The 22,984-nt window shown below is 47.5% G+C and overlaps 4 protein-coding genes across 6 annotated transcripts; 3 read left to right on the top strand and 1 right to left on the bottom strand.

Moving 5' to 3' along the window:
- Positions 1-332: 332 nt before the first annotated feature.
- Positions 333-957, bottom strand: LOC120692360. The gene has a single exon (XM_039975631.1). It carries the CDS (start codon positions 891-893, stop codon positions 495-497), a length of 399 nt encoding a protein of 132 aa, XP_039831565.1. The 5' UTR covers positions 894-957; the 3' UTR covers positions 333-494.
- A 1,733-nt stretch (positions 958-2,690) lies between these two features.
- On the top strand, positions 2,691-6,467 carry LOC120691821 (thymocyte nuclear protein 1-like). 2 transcript variants are annotated; one of them, XM_039975015.1, is made up of 3 exons: positions 2,691-2,833; positions 4,724-5,923; positions 6,021-6,467. In XM_039975015.1, the coding sequence occupies exon 2, from the start codon at positions 5,366-5,368 to the stop codon at positions 5,906-5,908; it is 543 nt and encodes a 180-aa protein (XP_039830949.1). In that variant the 5' UTR covers positions 2,691-2,833; positions 4,724-5,365; the 3' UTR covers positions 5,909-5,923; positions 6,021-6,467. The 2 variants fall into 2 exon arrangements, with proteins under 2 accessions (XP_039830949.1, XP_039830948.1); XM_039975014.1 differs by having other exon boundaries at positions 6,015-6,467.
- LOC120691822 (thymocyte nuclear protein 1-like) lies at positions 2,851-10,598 on the top strand. Of its 2 annotated transcripts, none has more exons than XM_039975018.1 (3): positions 2,851-4,509; positions 8,641-10,054; positions 10,152-10,598. In XM_039975018.1, exon 2 carries the CDS (start codon positions 9,497-9,499, stop codon positions 10,037-10,039), a length of 543 nt encoding a protein of 180 aa, XP_039830952.1. In that variant the 5' UTR covers positions 2,851-4,509; positions 8,641-9,496; the 3' UTR covers positions 10,040-10,054; positions 10,152-10,598. The 2 variants fall into 2 exon arrangements, with proteins under 2 accessions (XP_039830952.1, XP_039830951.1); XM_039975017.1 differs by having other exon boundaries at positions 10,146-10,598.
- Positions 10,599-15,355: 4,757 nt separating this feature from the next.
- On the top strand, positions 15,356-16,326 carry LOC120692983 (elastin-like). The gene has a single exon (XM_039976388.1). The coding sequence runs from the start codon at positions 15,542-15,544 to the stop codon at positions 16,055-16,057; it is 516 nt and encodes a 171-aa protein (XP_039832322.1). The 5' UTR covers positions 15,356-15,541; the 3' UTR covers positions 16,058-16,326.
- The last annotated feature ends 6,658 nt before the right edge of the window (positions 16,327-22,984 follow it).

Here is a 22,984-nt window from a genome sequence, read left to right as displayed (position 1 = left end):
GGTAAAAATACAAAGTAAAAGAAAATGAAAGTAAAATTACAATTGGGATTCAAAGTAAAATAGGGGCAATAACGCAATAGCTTCTATAAGGATATATATATATATATATAGCCTTCTTTGACAACTTTTGAAAACTTCTGAATATATTTTATATGAATCTGCACAACTTCCGGAAACTACCCGTTTAATTATTTTAAACGTCATTTTGCACCCATTCCGATCGAATAAAAAAAACAGTGTGTATGATCAACTAAGTTCCAGTTAAAACTGCAGCCACTCAGCGGAGAGTATGATCAACTAATAAGATCAGTTTACACTTGAAGAAGAGAAAAGGGGGCAACAGAGAACTTAATTAGTTTTCAACTTTACATGCATTAATTTTGGATCAACTTGGATACAATCAAACATCCATATACTGATATACATACTCTTAATTTAAACAACGGAAACGTAAGAAATAGCATCACAAGGTCCAAAAATTAACTTGAAGTACGCTAAAATTCCCCATAGCACCACATGCCACCACCAGTTCTCTTGCCCTTGTCGCTCCTCCCGCCTCCTCTCCTCCTCGCCGCGCCGGCGGCCCCGGCCATGGAGTAGCTACCGTTGCCGTCGTCGAACATGAGCGGCGCCTCCGAGTCCCTCTGCTCGTCGTCGAGGAGGTCGTCGTGCGTGCGCACGTTGACGCACGAGCACCGCTCCAGCGACGCGAAGAACACCGCGGCGATGCCGCCACCGACCCAGCCAGCCACGCGGTCCAGCGGCCACCCGCAGCCGTGCCCTTGGCTACCGGAGGAAGGCGGCCGGCGCGTGCGTGGCGCGCCCGAGCGGGCGGCGAAGAAGGGGACGCCCCACCTCGGGGACGCAATGGAGTCCGACGTGAGGATTGGCATCCGCCGGCTAGCTAAGCTGCCAAGGTGAGCGCTGCAATGGCGAATTGGCGATGGCAATGGAATGAAATGGGAGGAAAGGCCAATTGACTCGCGGCCTTTAGGCTGCTGTGTTGCTTATCGGGGGGGGGAGGGAGCGCGCCGCTACCGGTCCTTTCCTATTTTGCCCTTGGCAATTTTTTAAACCCATACATGGTGCTCCTCCTTTTTCAAAATTTTTAACAATTTAGTTTATCCTAAATACTTTTTTCAATTTTAGTCAAGTTTATAGAAAAATACATTGACATCTACAAACATCACACTAGTCAAATTTGAAATATGTCATGTATATTTGATAATGTAGAATATAAATATATTTCCTTACAAACTTATTTTTGGCGATATGATGTATGAAATGCAGAGAGCTGCCGATTATTGTGGTAAGGAATGAGCCTATATAATCTTTGCCCCTATGTAGTGCATCTGTGCATGCAAGCCTATGCGTTGGTAGGAGCCGATGCTATAGTTTTAGACTGTCAGCGATTTTTTTTTGAAAGACCAGACTGTCAGCGAAATTGGTTGCACGTTGCATCACTTTTCATGGACCAAACTTGATATTTGATGCATTGTGTGTCTTGCGGCTTATTCACATAACTATTTCTCTCAGTAGTAGATGAATGTCCAACTATTTCGCATAACTTTCTCCGAGAGGCGTTGCTCGTCAAAAAGGACATCAAATTCGGTGGCCACCACTCATCATATAAAAGCAGAGGTAGCAGCAATAAGAAGAACAGCTCCTGTTGGTTTTCTGTTAAGTAGTCTTCTTTTTCTTGCTAGGATGATGGCATGGGGTCACATTAGGTGCGCATAAATAATGTCACGGACGTAATAAACAAATAAAACGGCTAGCTGGAGTAGCATGATGGTGCCCCAAAGAAAAGCTGCCCTTTTTTTTATGAAAATAGAAAAGCTGCCCTTCATCATTGCCATTTCACCCTTTTTGCCACATTCGAAAGAAATTTGTGTTGTTTCCGTGATCTTTTGTCATATTTTTGTTCCTCTATTTTGTAGAATGCACTGACGTAAAGCAGATCTTAAGAAGTCGCCGCGCGGTGACCTGCCCATGAATCATGAAACTCGAGTAACAGAGGCCTGACGCACGCAAGGTAGAAGTTACTTGTCGGGCAACCGGTAAACGCGGCAGACGCAGTTACACCGGCAGAGCCGTTTGAGTCCAGCGCGCGGCATCTGGGGCGGCGAGGTCCGGCCGGCCGGTGTGGCGTCAACGGTGCTGATTGGTAGCCATCTGCTAGCTAGGAGGCGCGTCACATCGGCCGGTCACATGAAAGCCGGCCTCCCCGGCGCGGGGGTGTCACGAGATGGCGCGCCGGGAACGTGACGTCGTGCGGAAGCAGCCGCGCCCGGACGGCGCCCACCGGCTGCGCCTGCGCGTGTGCACCCGTGCAAAGTCGCGTGCACCGCCGCCGTCGCACGGCGCGTGCACCGTGCAAGAGGAAGGCGGGGAACTCGCGTGGCTGGCGTCGGTTGCCTGCCACAGCTCTCCGCGCGCGCACCACCAATCTCGGAGGCGTCCTCATTTTCCTCTCTTCTTTCCTTGAAACGGAAGTCCTTCCCATTTTGCTCGGCTGGGGAAGAAAGAAAAATATTAAAAGAAAATCCAAAATCAATTTTTTTTAGGCTCAATCCAAATTCAATTGACTGAACACGGCCTGCTCAAGTTCGCCCCGGCACGACCACCACGGCCCAGGCCCACAAATCCCATTCGACCTCTTGCTTCTCTAGGGCCCGGGGTCACTTGCTTTGCCTTTGCGGTCCGTCGTCTTCTCTTTTTTTTTTCTTATTTTGCGAGGGCGTCCGTCGTCTTCGCCAGACACAGCGAGAGCGAGAGACCAAAAGGGGGACAGGATGCGGCTCTCCTTCCCCCTCGTCGCCGGCGCCGTCGTGTGAGTCTCTCGATTCCTCATATCTACGGCTCTCCCCTAGCATCACCCCCTCGTGGATCTTACGCGGCGTCCCTGTGTGCCGCCAGCTCGACGCCGATCTAGACGCGCCGTTGGGTAGGTTCCTCCGCTGCTGGATCACTCCGGCTCTCGACCTGGTTGTTTCCCACCGCGTAGTTAGTCCCTGCGTGTAGCGCCAAAGGGTTGTGGGTGCCTTCAAGAGTCCCGATTAGGTGCGTCCGTGCGAAGCTTCGCTGGGAGCACATCTGCGCCGTATCGGTAGGCGGTAGCTTGCTCATATTGTGTTAGGTACTCGTGGTGGAGGTAGGAGCGTTGCAGTTGCAGGTGTGTTGAGCGAATGCACAAGCATTTCTTTCAGGTTACGAGGGTTGGTCTGGTGTAGGGTATAGTCACGGTACTAGCTTCAAATGCATCTCTTAGTGCCATCTTGCTATTATTTTTTTTCTTCAGATGTTTGGTGATGTGATATTATTTGTTAGTGATTTTGTAAGCCGGGCATCCACAGAGTGCTTTTAGTCAGTTTGAGATATCATAGACGCATGCTTCAAAGCTTGACAGTCACTGACTGCTTAGCAGGATTGGATAAATTCAACTAACTATTGATAGAGCAGATAATTTGAAGGATGTGCAAAAAGTCTTTCCAGTTTCAATTGAATAAAATTTATTCTTGGTTAGCTTATTCGTTAGGCAGCAATTTTATTTACCTGATAATTTGACAATAGACTTATAGGGTCAAGATAATTATGCAGGATTGTGCAAATACTTCTACTTTAGTAAGACCAAGTTGTTCCCTAATGTGCATGGTATTCAGTTAATTTGATCGCAACTTATAACCCAACAGTTCTGCTTGATAGTGGGATGGCACATTTACAAACATCTCCATTTCCCAGATACCTCAAGCTAACTAAAGACATTGATAACTGCAGGAGACTACATTTTGGGTATGCATCCCAATAAAAAGTTGTGCTTTTATAGAGAGAGTATTACTATCGAAAATGTTGTTACTAAACAGCTATTGGCACTTCACTTGGTTGGGATAGTAATGTGTATTAAAAATATAAAATTCATCTGCTTACTTTTTTTTTTTGTTTGAGCAAAGGGTCCAATAGTTGATGTTATCGTGAAATAATAAAAATTACCTGGCTATGCAATTATGCACATGTAGAGGTGTATAAAAAGTTGTTTTAGAGCCTGTTACAAAAAAAAAATCATATTTTGTCTTATGTGCATAGCTAAGTTTCTAATATCCTACTACATGAAACTTAATGTTATATCTTTTGTCCCATGCAAAAGTTTGGCTCAGAAAATGTTTTTTTTTTGGAATAATTGCACTGGGTGGTGGGTGCCTTGTCGTGTTTTTCCATATGCAAAATGGTAAAAGCATCTCCAATGCTTGAATGAGTAAGGATATCGGTACATGGCTTGGTGAGTAGACTGCCTGAGGAAAGCTGCTTCTGAAATCTGAATGAAGTGATGCTAGTAGTTCTGCACTTCTGTTGCTGTATGACTAGGGAGCAGTGGCACCAGGAAGTTAAGTTGGTAGTGATTTTGTAGTTCTGTTGCAGTAATACTGAGAATCTATGTGGCGTCGATGCAATGCCATCTTATTTGCTAGTGCTGACTTTAATTTCAAAAAAAAAATTGCTAGTGCTGACCAGGTGTTGTACATGCCCATTGTTGCTTTTTTTTTGTGGCTGTTCCTCGTTCTCTACTTTGTCCTAGAAAATCATGTTTCTTGGTGTGTTGTTCATTACTGTCAAAATTGCATACCTGCTTCTCTCACATTGCCAGCATAACTTGCCAGCATAACTTTCCTGTTACTGTCTATCCTATCTTGATGTTCTTATTCATTCCTTTTTGCAAATGCCTCAGAATTGGAGTGATTTCTGGGAATGTTATATTTGGACCACCGCTTCAGAAGTATTGGGCAGAGAAGCAGCAGCAAGAGGCAGCAAAGGAGGGTCAAGCTGGTTCAACCTAATAAAGGGCCCCTAGTTTTTATTATCCAGCTCTGTCAATGGAACACTCTGAATGCTGACATTCATAAAATGTGTACTTTGTTATTGCAGTTATGTCGATCTAACTTCAGTTATCGTTAGCAGTTGTTGAATTGGTAGCCTTCGTAGTGGAAAGAAACAATGTATAAAGCACAGTATGAGTTGAAATCCATCCATAATTCTGATCTGTTTGGATTTTGTTTATTATTCAGGTTGACCCCATTGCAAAGATAGCAGTATTTCGTTGTATGCAGAGTACGTCTGTTGTCCTCTGTTGAGTTGACTTGCAATCTCAGCGTTGGTGTCCTGTTTGGGCCGTCCATTTGAGCCCCGGTTGGGCCCATCTCAGCCCACGCTTATCCACTTTTGTCAAGGCAGGCGGGGCGCGGGAAGACGAACTGCTATTGTAGAAAAAAATCCCCGCCACTACGAGCCCTAGCAGCCCACATTCCCGCCAAAACAAGAACCTAGCCTCCTCCGGCGATCGCCAGAGGCCACAATCTCAACCCCGCACAGGATGACGAGGAAAGCAAAGCCCGCCGCCCAAGCCACCGCGGCGGCGACCGCCGCCACCGGCGTCCAGTACTGGCTTCTGAAGACGGAGCCGGGCGAGTGGTCGTGGTCCGACCAGGCGAGCGCCCCGGGCGGCGTTGCGCCGCGGGACGGCGTCCGCAACCACCAGGCCATGAAAAACCTCCGCGCCATGCGCACCGGCGACCGGTGCCTGTTCTACCACTCCGGCGCCGGCGCCGCCTCCCGCCGCGTCGTCGGCGTCGTGGAGGTCGCCCGGACCTGGTACGAAGGGGAGGGGGAAGGGGAGGGGAAGGAGGCAGCGTCTGGCGGCGCCGTGGACGTGCGGGCGGTCGGGGAGTTCCGGAACCCCGTCCCTCTGGGTGAGGTCAAGAAAGCGGCGGGCGAGGTGGAGGGGATGAGGGACTTCGCGCTGCTCCGGCAGCCGCGGCTGTCGGTGATGCCGGTCCCGGGCAAGATCTGGGACTGGATTTGCGACGCGGGTGGGGGCTTCGTGCAGGACGGCGAAGCTGAGGAAGAAGAGGGTTGATGCTGCAACCGTAAGGTACACATCTTAATTTTGCAGAGCAACAAGGGCATCATTGCCTTGTTACATTAATCTTGGTAAATGTTTGCTGATCTTGAACTGGTTCTAGCTGCAGGGTGATACCCAACTGCAAGGCTGCATTTTGTGGATTCCTTTTTGGCCTGTAAGGGGATTGCTAATTCCCATCTTGGCACCCCTTCTTCAGAAGAGGGATTGCATCAGTATCAGCAGTATTCAGTTCATCGTTGTTCAGTGTTTTGGCATCTCGGAACCGAAGTCTGCCGAACAAGGCTTGTAGGTGCAGTTACTAGTTGCTTCGTAAATTCAGTGGCTGATGTGGCTGGAGTGGCTTGTGCTCTATCACTAGTGTTGCGTGGGCCTCACTAGTGTTGCGTGGGCCTCCTTTTGTAGCTTGTGACTTCCTGTAACCAGGTAATCTACTTGCTGCTCTGAATGGGCAAGTTTGATGCACGGTTCACTGAAGTTTCAAGCAGGCAGCTCGTGCTTTCGATGCTATGGGCATCCATAGTGTTAGATGTTACTAGTTGTTAATTGGTGACTAGTACCTTGATGCCCACTTATTGGATCATCACGGGGGCGTCGACCTTAGGCGCTCTGTTTTAATTCCGCAGCGAACACTATGAAGGGCCGTGTTTGGTTCCGTTCTAGGAATTCTAGAACACGTCTCTTGAGAAGGGAATATCGTATGCATGGAGTACTAAATGGAGTCTATTTGCAAAACTTCTTCAGGGATGGGTGTAACTTCTTGCGACGAATCTAATGACGGTAATTAATTGATGATTAGTTACAGTGATACTACAGTAACCATTCTCTAATCACGCGGTCAAAGGTATCATTAGATTCTTTAAGGTTCCTAGCGCGTGGTTTCTGGAGTTGGTTTTATAAATTGGCTTCATTTAATACCTCTAATTAGCGGTTAAAGTACGTTCTAAAACATTCTAGGAACAAACCAAACAGGCCAGGTCTGCAGGTGGCCCATTGATCCATTGCCCACTTTCTGTGCACGGACAGTTCCGTAGCAAGTATTCAGTTATCAATGATTCAATGTAAAATAAAGAAGGATTGTACTATATATCGAGCGATGAAGGATGCCGTGTCTACAAGCTGCTCGCTGGAATGGAGCTAGAAATTCAGACAGAAAGCAGGCTCTTGGATCTGAATTGATGCTCGCAGTATCCTCAAAAGGGGAAAAAGAGAACGACTGTGCTCATGTTGGATGCAGCTGTGTTGGTCTTATAATGCAGATACAAATGTGGTTGGTGGTCAGCTGAGCCCGCAACAGATTTGTGCACCTGACGGTGACTTGTGGCTTAGGACTTCAGGAGCTGTGCACCTGAAAAAATGGTTGGTTCTGTTTACGTGGTCGTACAAGGGTTTGCCCGCTCTCATTTCGACTTGCTTGGTAAATTTGAGCGCCTGTTCTTTTCTTTTTCTTTTTTTAAGGGAGCGCCTGTTCTTTCTCCAACAGCAGCAATGTGAGAAAGATCCTAGATGTAATCAACACCGTTTGATCGGCGTACATGCAGTCAGCGACACGGCTTGCGTGTCACACTGACGTGGCATGAAAACAGCAGCTGGCTAGCCGGTTCAGATTGGAGTGAAATAATTATCATCACGCGGCGTCACCATTCAACCAGATTCAGATAGCGCCTGTAATAAACTAGTAAAATTGGCGCGCTAACGCCGCGCCTGCAGGTACGTGCGTATGTACTGGTATGATTTGTGGGGTACGTTGGTGAGGCTGACCATGGGCGGCGGACAAAGGTTTTAAGCAGTTAAGAATGATGCGATGAGGCTCGGGTATGTTACATGTAGGCCACTGCCTAAATTAGGTCCATATTGTATGAATTGTTAAAAGGTGAGTAATTAAACAAAGGGGCAAAACTACTACTGTGAGAAGGAAGAAAATTAAGAAGACAATTAAGACGCCACAAAATGTGATGCCAGCTAGTAAGCATTGCGATGTACAATTACAGTACTACTATAAATCTATAAACGAAGTTAAGACAATTAAGAAGAGAGAAGGAATACAAAGTAAATACAAACTGGCATCGTTTTATAAGATCTTCCAGATTCTAGGATGCGTTTGGAAGTAGCCTGTGACGCAGCCGTCGTACTATGGACAACAACATAGCATTGAAAAGGCTAACTATGAAGCAGAGAAAGTACGATTGCAATTGCTGAAGATCTGCATACACAATTGATCGTATAAAAGTAAAGTGTCAAATATTTGGAGAAATAATGGTGTTGTTAGCTATGACTTCTCAAAGTTTTATAGAGGTAAGAGGCATTACATAGGACTATAGGAGTATGTCAGCATTTCAGTGAATTCGGTGTGGCATGTAAATTCTACAATAAGAAGGAAATCAACAAACAATAGGATAATATTTGGACTCTACATTTGCACCATTCATTGAGGGCCTAAATAGGTCAAGAGCATGTCAGGTCTGTGAACATTCATGGCTTGCCCTGTGAAATAGAGAACACAATGGGTGCTTCAGAAGGTTACAATGATGAACCATAAGACGACCAAGAAAAAAATGCTTCATCAGCCATAATGAAGTCAAGGTATCATGTGTGGAAGCATCTGTCAGTAATATAGTGAGAGGCTTGTAGATGATGCTGTTGAGAGAATAAAGAAAAACAGGAATGTGTAGGCCAATTCCCAATACTTATTTTCCCTTTTTTATTAAGACCTTCCTATTGCTGACCAGGTGTTGTACATGCCCATTGTTGCTTTTTTTTTGTGGCTGTTCCTCGTTCTCTACTTTGTCCTAGAAAATCATGTTTCTTGGTGTGTTGTTCATTACTGTCAAAATTGCATACCTGCTTCTCTCACATTGCCAGCATAACTTGCCAGCATAACTTTCCTGTTACTGTCTATCCTATCTTGATGTTCTTATTCATTCCTTTTTGCAAATGCCTCAGAATTGGAGTGATTTCTGGGAATGTTATATTTGGACCACCGCTTCAGAAGTATTGGGCAGAGAAGCAGCAGCAAGAGGCAGCAAAGGAGGGTCAAGCTGGTTCAACCTAATAAAGGGCCCCTAGTTTTTATTATCCAGCTCTGTCAATGGAACACTCTGAATGCTGACATTCATAAAATGTGTACTTTGTTATTGCAGTTATGTCGATCTAACTTCAGTTATCGTTAGCAGTTGTTGAATTGGTAGCCTTCGTAGTGGAAAGAAACAATGTATAAAGCACAGTATGAGTTGAAATCCATCCATAATTCTGATCTGTTTGGATTTTGTTTATTATTCAGGTTGACCCCATTGCAAAGATAGCAGTATTTCGTTGTATGCAGAGTACGTCTGTTGTCCTCTGTTGAGTTGACTTGCAATCTCAGCGTTGGTGTCCTGTTTGGGCCGTCCATTTGAGCCCCGGTTGGGCCCATCTCAGCCCACGCTTATCCACTTTTGTCAAGGCAGGCGGGGCGCGGGAAGACGAACTGCTATTGTAGAAAAAAATCCCCGCCACTACGAGCCCTAGCAGCCCACATTCCCGCCAAAACAAGAACCTAGCCTCCTCCGGCGATCGCCAGAGGCCACAATCTCAACCCCGCACAGGATGACGAGGAAAGCAAAGCCCGCCGCCCAAGCCACCGCGGCGGCGACCGCCGCCACCGGCGTCCAGTACTGGCTTCTGAAGACGGAGCCGGGCGAGTGGTCGTGGTCCGACCAGGCGAGCGCCCCGGGCGGCGTTGCGCCGCGGGACGGCGTCCGCAACCACCAGGCCATGAAAAACCTCCGCGCCATGCGCACCGGCGACCGGTGCCTGTTCTACCACTCCGGCGCCGGCGCCGCCTCCCGCCGCGTCGTCGGCGTCGTGGAGGTCGCCCGGACCTGGTACGAAGGGGAGGGGGAAGGGGAGGGGAAGGAGGCAGCGTCTGGCGGCGCCGTGGACGTGCGGGCGGTCGGGGAGTTCCGGAACCCCGTCCCTCTGGGTGAGGTCAAGAAAGCGGCGGGCGAGGTGGAGGGGATGAGGGACTTCGCGCTGCTCCGGCAGCCGCGGCTGTCGGTGATGCCGGTCCCGGGCAAGATCTGGGACTGGATTTGCGACGCGGGTGGGGGCTTCGTGCAGGACGGCGAAGCTGAGGAAGAAGAGGGTTGATGCTGCAACCGTAAGGTACACATCTTAATTTTGCAGAGCAACAAGGGCATCATTGCCTTGTTACATTAATCTTGGTAAATGTTTGCTGATCTTGAACTGGTTCTAGCTGCAGGGTGATACCCAACTGCAAGGCTGCATTTTGTGGATTCCTTTTTGGCCTGTAAGGGGATTGCTAATTCCCATCTTGGCACCCCTTCTTCAGAAGAGGGATTGCATCAGTATCAGCAGTATTCAGTTCATCGTTGTTCAGTGTTTTGGCATCTCGGAACCGAAGTCTGCCGAACAAGGCTTGTAGGTGCAGTTACTAGTTGCTTCGTAAATTCAGTGGCTGATGTGGCTGGAGTGGCTTGTGCTCTATCACTAGTGTTGCGTGGGCCTCACTAGTGTTGCGTGGGCCTCCTTTTGTAGCTTGTGACTTCCTGTAACCAGGTAATCTACTTGCTGCTCTGAATGGGCAAGTTTGATGCACGGTTCACTGAAGTTTCAAGCAGGCAGCTCGTGCTTTCGATGCTATGGGCATCCATAGTGTTAGATGTTACTAGTTGTTAATTGGTGACTAGTACCTTGATGCCCACTTATTGGATCATCACGGGGGCGTCGACCTTAGGCGCTCTGTTTTAATTCCGCAGCGAACACTATGAAGGGCCGTGTTTGGTTCCGTTCTAGGAATTCTAGAACACGTCTCTTGAGAAGGGAATATCGTATGCATGGAGTACTAAATGGAGTCTATTTGCAAAACTTCTTCAGGGATGGGTGTAACTTCTTGCGACGAATCTAATGACGGTAATTAATTGATGATTAGTTACAGTGATACTACAGTAACCATTCTCTAATCACGCGGTCAAAGGTATCATTAGATTCTTTAAGGTTCCTAGCGCGTGGTTTCTGGAGTTGGTTTTATAAATTGGCTTCATTTAATACCTCTAATTAGCGGTTAAAGTACGTTCTAAAACATTCTAGGAACAAACCAAACAGGCCAGGTCTGCAGGTGGCCCATTGATCCATTGCCCACTTTCTGTGCACGGACAGTTCCGTAGCAAGTATTCAGTTATCAATGATTCAATGTAAAATAAAGAAGGATTGTACTATATATCGAGCGATGAAGGATGCCGTGTCTACAAGCTGCTCGCTGGAATGGAGCTAGAAATTCAGACAGAAAGCAGGCTCTTGGATCTGAATTGATGCTCGCAGTATCCTCAAAAGGGGAAAAAGAGAACGACTGTGCTCATGTTGGATGCAGCTGTGTTGGTCTTATAATGCAGATACAAATGTGGTTGGTGGTCAGCTGAGCCCGCAACAGATTTGTGCACCTGACGGTGACTTGTGGCTTAGGACTTCAGGAGCTGTGCACCTGAAAAAATGGTTGGTTCTGTTTACGTGGTCGTACAAGGGTTTGCCCGCTCTCATTTCGACTTGCTTGGTAAATTTGAGCGCCTGTTCTTTTCTTTTTCTTTTTTTAAGGGAGCGCCTGTTCTTTCTCCAACAGCAGCAATGTGAGAAAGATCCTAGATGTAATCAACACCGTTTGATCGGCGTACATGCAGTCAGCGACACGGCTTGCGTGTCACACTGACGTGGCATGAAAACAGCAGCTGGCTAGCCGGTTCAGATTGGAGTGAAATAATTATCATCACGCGGCGTCACCATTCAACCAGATTCAGATAGCGCCTGTAATAAACTAGTAAAATTGGCGCGCTAACGCCGCGCCTGCAGGTACGTGCGTATGTACTGGTATGATTTGTGGGGTACGTTGGTGAGGCTGACCATGGGCGGCGGACAAAGGTTTTAAGCAGTTAAGAATGATGCGATGAGGCTCGGGTATGTTACATGTAGGCCACTGCCTAAATTAGGTCCATATTGTATGAATTGTTAAAAGGTGAGTAATTAAACAAAGGGGCAAAACTACTACTGTGAGAAGGAAGAAAATTAAGAAGACAATTAAGACGCCACAAAATGTGATGCCAGCTAGTAAGCATTGCGATGTACAATTACAGTACTACTATAAATCTATAAACGAAGTTAAGACAATTAAGAAGAGAGAAGGAATACAAAGTAAATACAAACTGGCATCGTTTTATAAGATCTTCCAGATTCTAGGATGCGTTTGGAAGTAGCCTGTGACGCAGCCGTCGTACTATGGACAACAACATAGCATTGAAAAGGCTAACTATGAAGCAGAGAAAGTACGATTGCAATTGCTGAAGATCTGCATACACAATTGATCGTATAAAAGTAAAGTGTCAAATATTTGGAGAAATAATGGTGTTGTTAGCTATGACTTCTCAAAGTTTTATAGAGGTAAGAGGCATTACATAGGACTATAGGAGTATGTCAGCATTTCAGTGAATTCGGTGTGGCATGTAAATTCTACAATAAGAAGGAAATCAACAAACAATAGGATAATATTTGGACTCTACATTTGCACCATTCATTGAGGGCCTAAATAGGTCAAGAGCATGTCAGGTCTGTGAACATTCATGGCTTGCCCTGTGAAATAGAGAACACAATGGGTGCTTCAGAAGGTTACAATGATGAACCATAAGACGACCAAGAAAAAAATGCTTCATCAGCCATAATGAAGTCAAGGTATCATGTGTGGAAGCATCTGTCAGTAATGTAGTGAGAGGCTTGTAGATGATGCTGTTGAGAGAATAAAGAAAAACAGGAATGTGTAGGCCAATTCCCAATACTTATTTTCCCTTTTTTATTAAGACCTTCCTATTGCTGTCACATAAATAGAAGACGACAACAAATTATTGACCTAAAATGAAGTCAGTGGCTTAGTTGCAAGTTGCACATTTTCCCCCTAGATTTCAGAAAAATAAGAGACAATGCCACTTGCCACATTGTCTCATTTTTGCCAAATATTTCCCATGATGATTAGGATTTTTCTTCTTTCAAAATTAGCAGGAAACCTTCCAGAAATTGGAGGGTTACTCCAAGACTAACCATAAAACAGATCACATGTAAGAGACAAATAAATATATTGTATCTAAAAGAGATTTGCTATCTATCAAATTAGAATGAAGAAAACAATGAAACCATTAAACATATCGCCCAATCTCTATAGAAACTCAAATGGAAGCACTGCCTCCTCCACAACTGTATCTCAAATAGTTTCTCATCTGCCAAGGCAATAACAACATATACTGAAAGAAGGAGCAACAATTTTTTTTTTCTGGAACTGACATTTCCTCGGATTATGTGCAAGTAGCAGTAGCACAACAGGAAGCATAAAAAAATCACCTGGGCATAGTGACCAAAGTCGGCGGCCGGCAAGAACAGAGCAGGAAGCAGGGGGAGGTTCCAGTTGGCCCTCTAGGAGGTCCTTCTGATGCCGCTGCTGCCGTTGGCCATCCATCTCCTTTATCTGGTTGGTGACCCATGGGCCATGGTAGGGAGCGGGCGATCCAATTTAGTGTGCAGGCCACCCCTGCACAGCAACAAACATGTCCGCTTCATCCAGCAGGAGCCACCGTATGGCCCTACACACGGCGAAGAGAACGGCGCTTAGAACGGAAGCGGGAGGATCGCTGCAACAGGTATAGGAGGAGAGGTGCAAGGGACGGGAGGCTCACCGTAGCAGCTGTAGGAGGACAGCAAGGGAGAAGGACGCAGCAAGATGGATGCGGTGGTGCGAACGGAGACAAAGCAGACCCCACAATGGCGGCGCCTGCTCGCACGGGAGGATGAGGGAGGAGAGAAAAGTAGCGAGCTGGTTAGGCACGGCACCACCGGCGCAGCGTTGCTCGGGGGACCCCGACGTGGTCACCGCGGTGGAGGCTGGCGACGACGCGGAAGATCGGGGGCGGAGCGGCCGAGGCAGCGATTTGGAGAGAGAGGAAGGCGCAAAAGGAACCAGGCGGAGCCGATTTTTTCTGCGCACAAGCGCGGGGGAAGCAAAGGAGGGAGAATGCAGGTGTGAGGTCTCCATGGACACGCCGCGGCACGCGTAGATCGTGCAGAAGCAAGGTCCGGAGCAGCCAATCTCGCATAAGAGGCACGCAGTCCACCAACCGAGCCGCGGAGCATCGGCAGGAACAATGGGCCAGGAGATGACGATGAAAGGCCGAAATAATGTGCAGACATGGATGACGTAGGGGTCACCGCCCCAGTTACGAAGCCAACCCAAAGCAAAAGCGGTGCACATCGTGGACGCGTCTGCCAATGCAGCAACTGACACGCGGAGCACCGTGAGTGGTTAGAGGACGCAAAGGCCTCCGGAGGCCTCCTTTTGGTCCAGCGATGTACTTAAGATGTGACCGAGACCTGACGCCGATGCATGCGCTGGGGCCGGGCGATCGAGCACTCGAGCGGGGCCGGTGCCGGTGCCACCGCCGGTAGTGAGCTGTGTAGCAAACTCTGAGCCAAACCGTCCATCCTCTTCCGCCTTGAATTCGTCCCATGTTCCCTGTCGGCGACTTGCTTGCCGGAGTGGCATTTTCCTCCGTTCTCGCTACCACCGGCACAGCGATCCTGCCAGAGCATTGAGTACCGGCACTCCCAAGTCGTAATGGATAGGGTCACCATCTCTGAATGCCTGGTGCAGATGAGAAAGTGGATGGACGCCCAACGCCGGAGAGCCCGGACCAGGCTCTCCGCCAGCCTGCACCGCACCGCACCGAAAGCGTCTAGGCTGTGTTTAGATGGAGGAGAAAGGAATGCGAAAAATCACATCGGACAATGTAGTATATTGTAGCACTTTTTGTTTGTTTGTGGTAAATATTGTCCTACCATGACCTAACTAGGCTCAAAAGATTCGTCTCGTAACGTACATCAAAAATATGCAATTAGTTTTTTTATTTACATACATTTAGTACTCCATGTGTGGGTCATTTGCTATATTTAATGTTTCGATGTGATGGAGATGTGATAGAAAATTTGGATTTCGGAGGGGTTTTTGAGGATCTAAACACACCTAGGACGAGTAGTCTAGCGCCCAGCGGCGAGCGGGAAACGCGGCGGCGCGGGTGTACGTGCTAGGTCACCTGGCCGCCGCCGGTGGCTGGACATGGACGGCCGGGGCCACGACGGCGCCCCCGCGCCATAAATGCGCACATGAACGGCTCGCGCGCGTGCCTCGCTCCGACCACTGGTGTCGCGGAACGCGCCGGTGGCTGCTGAGAGGATTGACCGTGGCCGGATTGAGATTTTTCTTGAGGGGCGATCTCACCCGTCGCCGGCGGGGCCCAAGCGTCAAACCGCTGGCGCGAAGCCGCGAACCGCTGTTGCCGATCATAATGGCTTCACCACGGTGAGCTCGGCTACTGCTCGAGCTGCCTTTCTGCCGGCTTGCGCTGCCCGCGAGATCCCCAACCCCCAGCCTCCTCACGCGCCTCCTTTAATGCGCGCAGGGCGCGACGCAAATCGCCGGCCCCCTACTTATTCAGCGCCCTAATCTCACGAGCCCATCAGGGCCAGCCAGCGCACGCGAACGTACACCTACCTCGTCGAGCGAACGCAAGAGGCCCGATCGAACTCGAAGCAACGAGACCACCAGCCATGGCCGCGGCGGCTCCCCGCCACGCCGCGCTCCTGCTCGCCCAGCTGCTGCTCGGCCTCCTCTCCACCGCCGCCCTCGCCGGCGCCGTGGACGCCGAGCTCGTCACGTCAACCAAGAAGCCCGCCCCAGCGGTGCCCACCAAGAAGCCTGCCGTCAGGCCGCCGCCCGCGGTGCCCAGCCCCGGCGCGGGCGCGGGAGGCGTCGGCGGCGCGATCCCGACCATCCCGGGCTTCGGCGGCGGCATCCCCGGGATGGGCGGGTTCGGGAACGGCATCCCCGGGATGGCCGGCGGGTGGGGCGGCGGCTACGGCGGGCCGGCGGGCGGGTACGCCCGCGGCGGCGTGGTGGCGCCCACGGTCACCTGCACCGAGAAGGGGCCCTGCTACAGGAAGAAGGTCACCTGCCCCAAGAAGTGCTTCTCCTCCTACAGCGGCGCCGGCAAGGGGTACGGTGGCGGCGGCGGCGGGGGCAGCTGCACCGTCGACTGCAAGGTCAAGTGCACGGCGTACTGTTGATCGGCTCACCCCGCCCGTCGCCGCGCAGCAGGGAGCTTCGTGGCCAGCTTGCTGCTGGTGTGACCGCGCGCGTCGGTGGGCTGAGTTGTTATTGTTAACTGCAGTGTTGTAACAGTACTAGCGTACTTCCGGGCTCCATGTTTGGTTAAGATGCTCTGGTTATGGTGCGTAATCGTCTACATTATGCTCCTGTACTTCTCGTAAAGTTGTCCGTATGAAATCCACTATGAATCAATAAAGAGCTTCATAAACATACAAATGTCATGTCATTTTTGTTACGGAGTGAGCAAAATTGTTACAAATTTCTTATGAAATTTCTACCTTGCCACGGTTTGATACAATTCCTCAAATGACATTTCACCATAATTTATCCACCCAGCAGTGGGTCATCATTTGGTGGGAAGTACTTTTCTTTCAGAAAAAAACATTCTCAATTTCTCAATTCTCATGATACCATCAATCTCCACTTGTAGACCATTTGACGACAAAGTAAAAGAATATCGAGGAAAAAAAACCCTTGTAAATGAATTTTACAACCTTAAAATACAATTTTGTTCAAAATGTTCCACTCTCACCCTAAAATTACTCGCACTTGGTAGAAGCTTTGAAACAAAAGCCCTAGTGTCTAAGTAGAAGGCTATTGTCAACTTTGTTCTTCAGTTTAGGCTGTTAAATGAAAATGGGTTCCTACAGTACATTGTGGTATCAAAGCCGAGGTATCTTGATTCCTGATGGACTTGTCACGCTTAGCTATTAACAAGTTCTCATTTGACCTCTCTCTTTTTTCCTGCAAGGAAGTTCAAAAAATAAAGGATTTCCTCGATCGTATGCTGTTAGAGAACATTCAATTTATAGGGCGAAAATTATGTGCACAGGTATTTTCGTTTTTCGTTTTTGTGAATATAATCATTATTTTCTCAGATTCTCTACTTCTGAAGCTTAATTCTCACATGCCGAACGAATTCAACGAAATACGGCAATGAAAAATGATTCAATGATTACATGAAAAAAAGCAAAGCATGCTATGATGCTATATCATCATTGAATACAAAGATTATTGTTTTCTGCAAAACCAGGCAACAAAGATAGTACCATGCTTGATTTATTTTTGTTTCTCCGTATCAATATTAGAGGTCGTTCTGCGCGCTGCACACCAGAGCATAATAGAAGTCGTTCTGCGCACTCATGGGGAGTTTGGACGTCCATGCCCCTCCTTAATTGCGCCGCGCCGTAACTGCCCCCATCGCACGCCTCGCGTCGTAACTGGCCGTATCATCCTCGCATCGCCTCGTAACTGCCCCCGTCTCACGCGCTGAGTAAATAACGCTGCATGCTGGCTTCCTTCCTCGCCTCCTTCATCGCCTCGCCTTCCTTCATCGCCTCGCCGCTCGCGCTTGGCTCCGTGCAGATGGACGCCGCAGAGGACCTCGCGCCAGACTCCGTCGCCGCGTCGCTCGTGCCAGGCTCCTTTGCGCCGGCGTCGTCGCTCGACGCTCGTCCAGGACTCCTTCGCGGCGCCGGCGCCGGCATCGTCGCTCGTCCCGGAGTCAAGCTCGTGCCGGACTCCTTTGCGCCGCGCGCCCAGGCAAAACAAAAAAAACGTACCCAGCGTGCGCCCAGGCGACGCCATGCATGCAAGCCCATGCAAAAAACAAAAAAAAAACGTACCCAGCGTGCGCCCAGGCGACGCCATGCATGCAAGCCCATGCAAAACCGAAACAGACCTGCAAAAAATGTGGGAGCCTGCGGGAGTTCGAACCGGCACCGTATTGGCCCCAGCACCGGCCTCGATGCGCTAACCAGTCGACCATTTGTGTGTACTCGTATGAAATATAACCCCAGATTCATTTAACAAGGGTAGACAGGGAAAACTTACCCCTATTTGGCTACTCCTTGGTATGCACAATCATGTCCTAAACGACCTCTAATACCAATACGGAGGGAGTATTGTATATTCCATGAAAAGGTGTCCAGGCACTGGCCCAACTCAGTTAGGGCGCGGCAAGGCCGCGCCAGAGTTTCTAGTGAGACCGGAACACGAACAACTGATGGAGCTTGCCTTTACAAATAAATCAATATACCCGAGACTCTGTTTCTACACTAGACTACTACTAGAGCTGGTGGCCGCCGAAGCCGGCCGCGCCGTACGCCGGGCTGAGCAGCGGCGCCGAGTGCCACGACGCGTAATCGAACTGCTGCTCCGGTGCCGCCGCCGCCGCCGCCTCCAGGCGCCTGCTCTCCGGGACAACCGCCGGCGTCACCGCCCTCTGCTGCGCGGCTGGCCCCGGCGCGGCGGCCGTGCTACCATAAATATAGTGATCCCATAAATAGAACATTGGCCTCGTTTAGTTGCATCCGTAAATTTTTTGAAATAAAATCTTTGCATATTTAAAATATTAAACATAGACCAATCACAAAACTAATTACAGAACTCGTCTGTAAACTACAAGATAAATTTATTAAAACTAATTAATTCATTATTAGAACGTTTGTACTGCACAATTATGTAGCAATGTAGTATCTAATCATAGCCTAATTAGGCTCATTAGCTTCATCTCGCAATTTACAAACAATCTATGCAATTCGTTTTTTATTTCGTCTAGATACTCCATGCATGTAAAATTCTTTTTCGATATGATAGTTTTGAAATTTTAAATTTTACAACTAAACAAGGTCATTGTTTTCTTGTTGCGTCATTTTACATCTATATTACAATATGATTGACGATTGATAGTAACTATTCTACTAATTTTGTTTGCCATTGTGGCGTACTACAGCTATATAGCTGGTATATATGCTTGCTGCATCCGTTTTATCTGCTTAGCATATCACCACAAGATCAGGCAACAACTTGGATAGAAACTCTTCTTTAGAATCTCAGGTTAGTTATCGTGTTTTTTTATATTATATGGCCTCATATTTATAGCTTATAGATGCCTTGAGTTCGAACGTTCACTAAATAAAACAGTTTGCTGCATCATTTGAACAAACTATTTTAATAACGCACTATATAATTTTTTTTGAAGATTATAACACTACACATCAACAACACGCGCGCATGGACGCGCCGTTAATCACTAGTGAAAAGAAGGCAAACGGCATGGCTGATTCGTGATTTTTATATTTTTTAAAAATATTTTTTACAGAAATATATTTTTGGTTTCATAATTTACAGTTTTATACCCCTACCGCCCGACAGGGGGCGGTACGGACCTATATGTAACTAAAATTTGAGTGCTATCGCATGGAGGCCCCTACCGCCCGGTGGAGGGGCGGCAGGCTCCCCCCAATATAAAAGCTGAGGTCCCCCCTCCCACACATACATTTGCAGCAAACAACATCCATAAAGGGAAAAAGGAGAGACGTGGGGTGAGGGAGAGAGTTGCAACAGCGAAGCCCTGCCGGATTCCGCACTTCTGATCTGCAGCAATTACGTATGAATCCATTAATATTGTAAAGCAATTTAATTTAATTAATGCTATAGTATTAAAATTTCAGTTTATTACAGACTTGTTTCTAAATTAATTATAAATTAAAATAGAATTAAGTTTTGGATAGTGAAATATACTATTAAACTTGTTTCTAAATATTGCAGTATAAGGCAATGACTGCCTCTAATTTTGGAGGATTTTCATGGACCGAAGAAAATCTAGTATAATACTTGAGATCATGACACATCTTGTAATCAGTAAGAAATTGGATCTATTAGCGGATGGTACGATAGAGATGATGTTGTCAAAATTAGTTGAGTTTAAAAATTTCACATTGTTTCGAGGTATTACAACACAAGATGTAAAGGAACACCTGCTAGAACGTCGGAAGATATACATGAGGGTATGTGAACTAGCGAATCATCCTAATGTTATTGGATTCTTACAAAGTATTTGTAAGATATGTTTGCGGTCAGAGGTGTATGAGATGTATATTAAGGTTAATCTTATTCAGTTCTAATCTCGTCTGTCATTTAATCCATATTTACGAAATAGTAAAATTATTATGTAATTATATGCTAGGATTACCCCGAGGACACGGAGTTGATTAACAAATCGATACCAAATTTCCGTAAATTGGTATGTATCTTCGGTGGACTTATGCCGCAAACTAGACGAAGGAGGTGGAGAAGATCTTCGGGTGATAATTCTTGGCCTCCACAAGAACAGATGGCCGGAGGTTCGTCAAGTCATGCTGCACCACCTCAAGCATCAACTTGTATTAACTGGGATGACGATATGGATGACTTCATGCCCCCCAAACCATGGCCTCCAACACATGATATTCCTCCCCCTTACACGAACCTAGAACCAGAAAAGAGGGAAAGGTAAGAGGTTCGTCAAGTAATGCTGCACCACCTCAACCACCAACTTGTGTTAACTGGGATGACGATATAGATGACTTTATGCCCCCAAAACCATGACCTCCAACACATGATGTTTGTCCCCCTGTATAAGAACCTAGAACCAGAAAAGAGAGAAAGAGAAAGTCGAGAGGTTCGTCAAGTCATGCTACACCACCTGCAGCACCACCATCTGTCAACTGGGATGACGATCTAGATGATTTCATGACATGATCTATAACATATGATGTTCATCGGTTTTAGATTGTGATGTAAATTGTGACGGGACGGCAGACCTCCTGTACCTTTAATTGCAATACTTATATGTTTGCTATGTTTGATTGCAATGATTATATTTATTTGTGAATCTTGAACCTCGTGTGGCTCTATGATACAATACCACATAAGATACAATGAACGAAATATAAATAGAACGTTAAACAAAATACCACATAACATATTACATTGAAGGTTTTATTCGTTACAACCAAATTCGAGAGAAATACGCACTGCCAACTAATTAAACAAGACATTTAGACATAGTATATACATAATATACTTATTTTCGTACACACAAATACATTGCAAGCTGTTGCGTGCACAACTAGATGCGGCGAATTCTTGTAGGTGGAGCCGATCCATCCGTCGGATTCCCGGAAGGTCCAGCCTCGGCAGCAGCAGTGGGTACTGAAAGCTGTGGGCACTTTTTGTAAGTGTGGCTGTCTGTTCCACACAAGTTGCAACGTTTTTTCTTCTTTCCAACCTCGGACTCGTCCATTCCGTTCTGGATACGACGCGTCTGCCGTCGGCCTATGCCCCTCTTCATAGCTGGATCTGGGATGAGCATTGGATGGGAAATATTAGTTACCTGCGGTTCGGATCCAAAATCCGGCAGGACTTCGTTGTTTCAACTCTCTCTCTCACCCCACGTCTTTTCTTTTTCCCTCTATGGATGTTGTTTGCTGCAAATGCAGGTGTGTGGGGGACCTCTGCTTTTATATCGGGGGGAGCCTGCCGGGCGGTCGGCCTGACTGCCGCCCCTCCACCGGGCGGTAGGGGCCTCTATGCGATAGCACTCAAATTTTAATTACATATAGATCACTACCGCCCCGCAGGGGGGCGGCAGGGGGCCGGCCGCCCCGCAGACGGGCAGTAGGGGTATAAAACTGTAAATTGTGAAACCAAAAATATATTTCTGTAAAAAAAGTTTTTAAAAAATATAAAAATAGAAAAAAACGCTGATTTTGACGGACCTGAGCAGACATCCCGCTGCACGGACTGGGCCGAAAAAAATGTTTTTTTTTTCATCTCTAAATTCCGTACCTAGCCCATCTATTTACCCGTCGGGTTTAAGTCTAGTGGGCCGTCGATCATGTTCCATAGCAAAATAAATGAGGAGGCCTAGTCATACCGTGGCCCAGATCGCGTTCTGGCCCACTCGCTCGCGCCGCTAGCCTGGAAAGACACGATGGGATGGCTTGAAGCAGCCTGAAGCAGAGCACTAGCGCAGTGGGTTGAGCTGCGTCCTTGGTAGGGAATGCGGTTGTAATCTGGTGGGACGAGTCGACTGGGCGTCTGCCTGTTTTGATGCGTAGAGGCATTGCCAATTTGCGTGGCCTTGATCTGAATTAACTGCAGAATGCATTGTATGACAGGTTATGTTATGGGATTATGGCAGTGTCTGCCCTGGTGATTGTTGTTAAACAGGATCTTGTGGTGCTCTCTACCTGGATTTTATATGTTCTGGGGAGCCAAAGGCATTTTATATTTGTTCATGCAGTCTAGGTTCAAACCGGCCTCATTAAAAGTGTCATGGTGGAGTCCTTTTCTTCTGAATGTAGCCTGTACTAATATTGCTAATAGGTTTGAGCTTCACTGGTTTTAGCCATGGTTAACAAATCATGCCCACACTTACTAACACTGTCCTAATGCATAGTACAACGTTCGAGGGAGTTCACTCACTACTCACCAATTAGTGTTCGTGGCAGCACACTTCCTTGAGGTGCACTGCTATTGTGCTACTATGTCATATGAATGCAAAGTCACATGCTGAAATTGCACAGTACGTGACCATCAGCCTCTGGAGGAATTAAGCAATGGAGGCAGACCATGCGTCGCCTGAGGGCCTGAGGGCACTCTCAGAATTTCAGTCTTCTTTATTTAAAAAAAAATTCAGTCTCCATTTTCTCGCAAAAGAAAAGGAGAAAGGAGAAAGAGTTTCAGTCTTCCGTTTCCATGTTTGCCTTCAAGGGTTGCATGTTTCCAGTGGAGGAAGACGTTTCTTGAGCTGATTCCTGCCACTGTCTGCTGTTAGATGATGCCTATTTCAGGTTACGTAGTATAATGTGTCTGCTGCAGAAGCACATTGTCTGATCGGCCCCATAACTATTCAGAGTTTCAGACATTGCTAAGATGTTCAGGAAACGCACGCAGGTCGATCGGGGCTCATCGATCACCGAGGCCGGGAGGAAGACCGATCCGCAAACTGAACGTGAAAACCATTTCAAATATGCAAACTGAATCGTCTAGTTTGATCCGGCCTCCTGCCAACTCACAGACCATGCGTACCGAGACATGCGTTACGGGCACGCCAT

The sequence above is a fragment of the Panicum virgatum genome, chromosome 9N (genome assembly GCF_016808335.1).
Source record: "Panicum virgatum strain AP13 chromosome 9N, P.virgatum_v5, whole genome shotgun sequence".
Taxonomy (NCBI): Eukaryota; Viridiplantae; Streptophyta; class Magnoliopsida; order Poales; family Poaceae; genus Panicum; species Panicum virgatum.
Note: the sequence above shows the minus strand (reverse complement) of the source record. Positions and strands in the feature narration are given on the sequence as shown.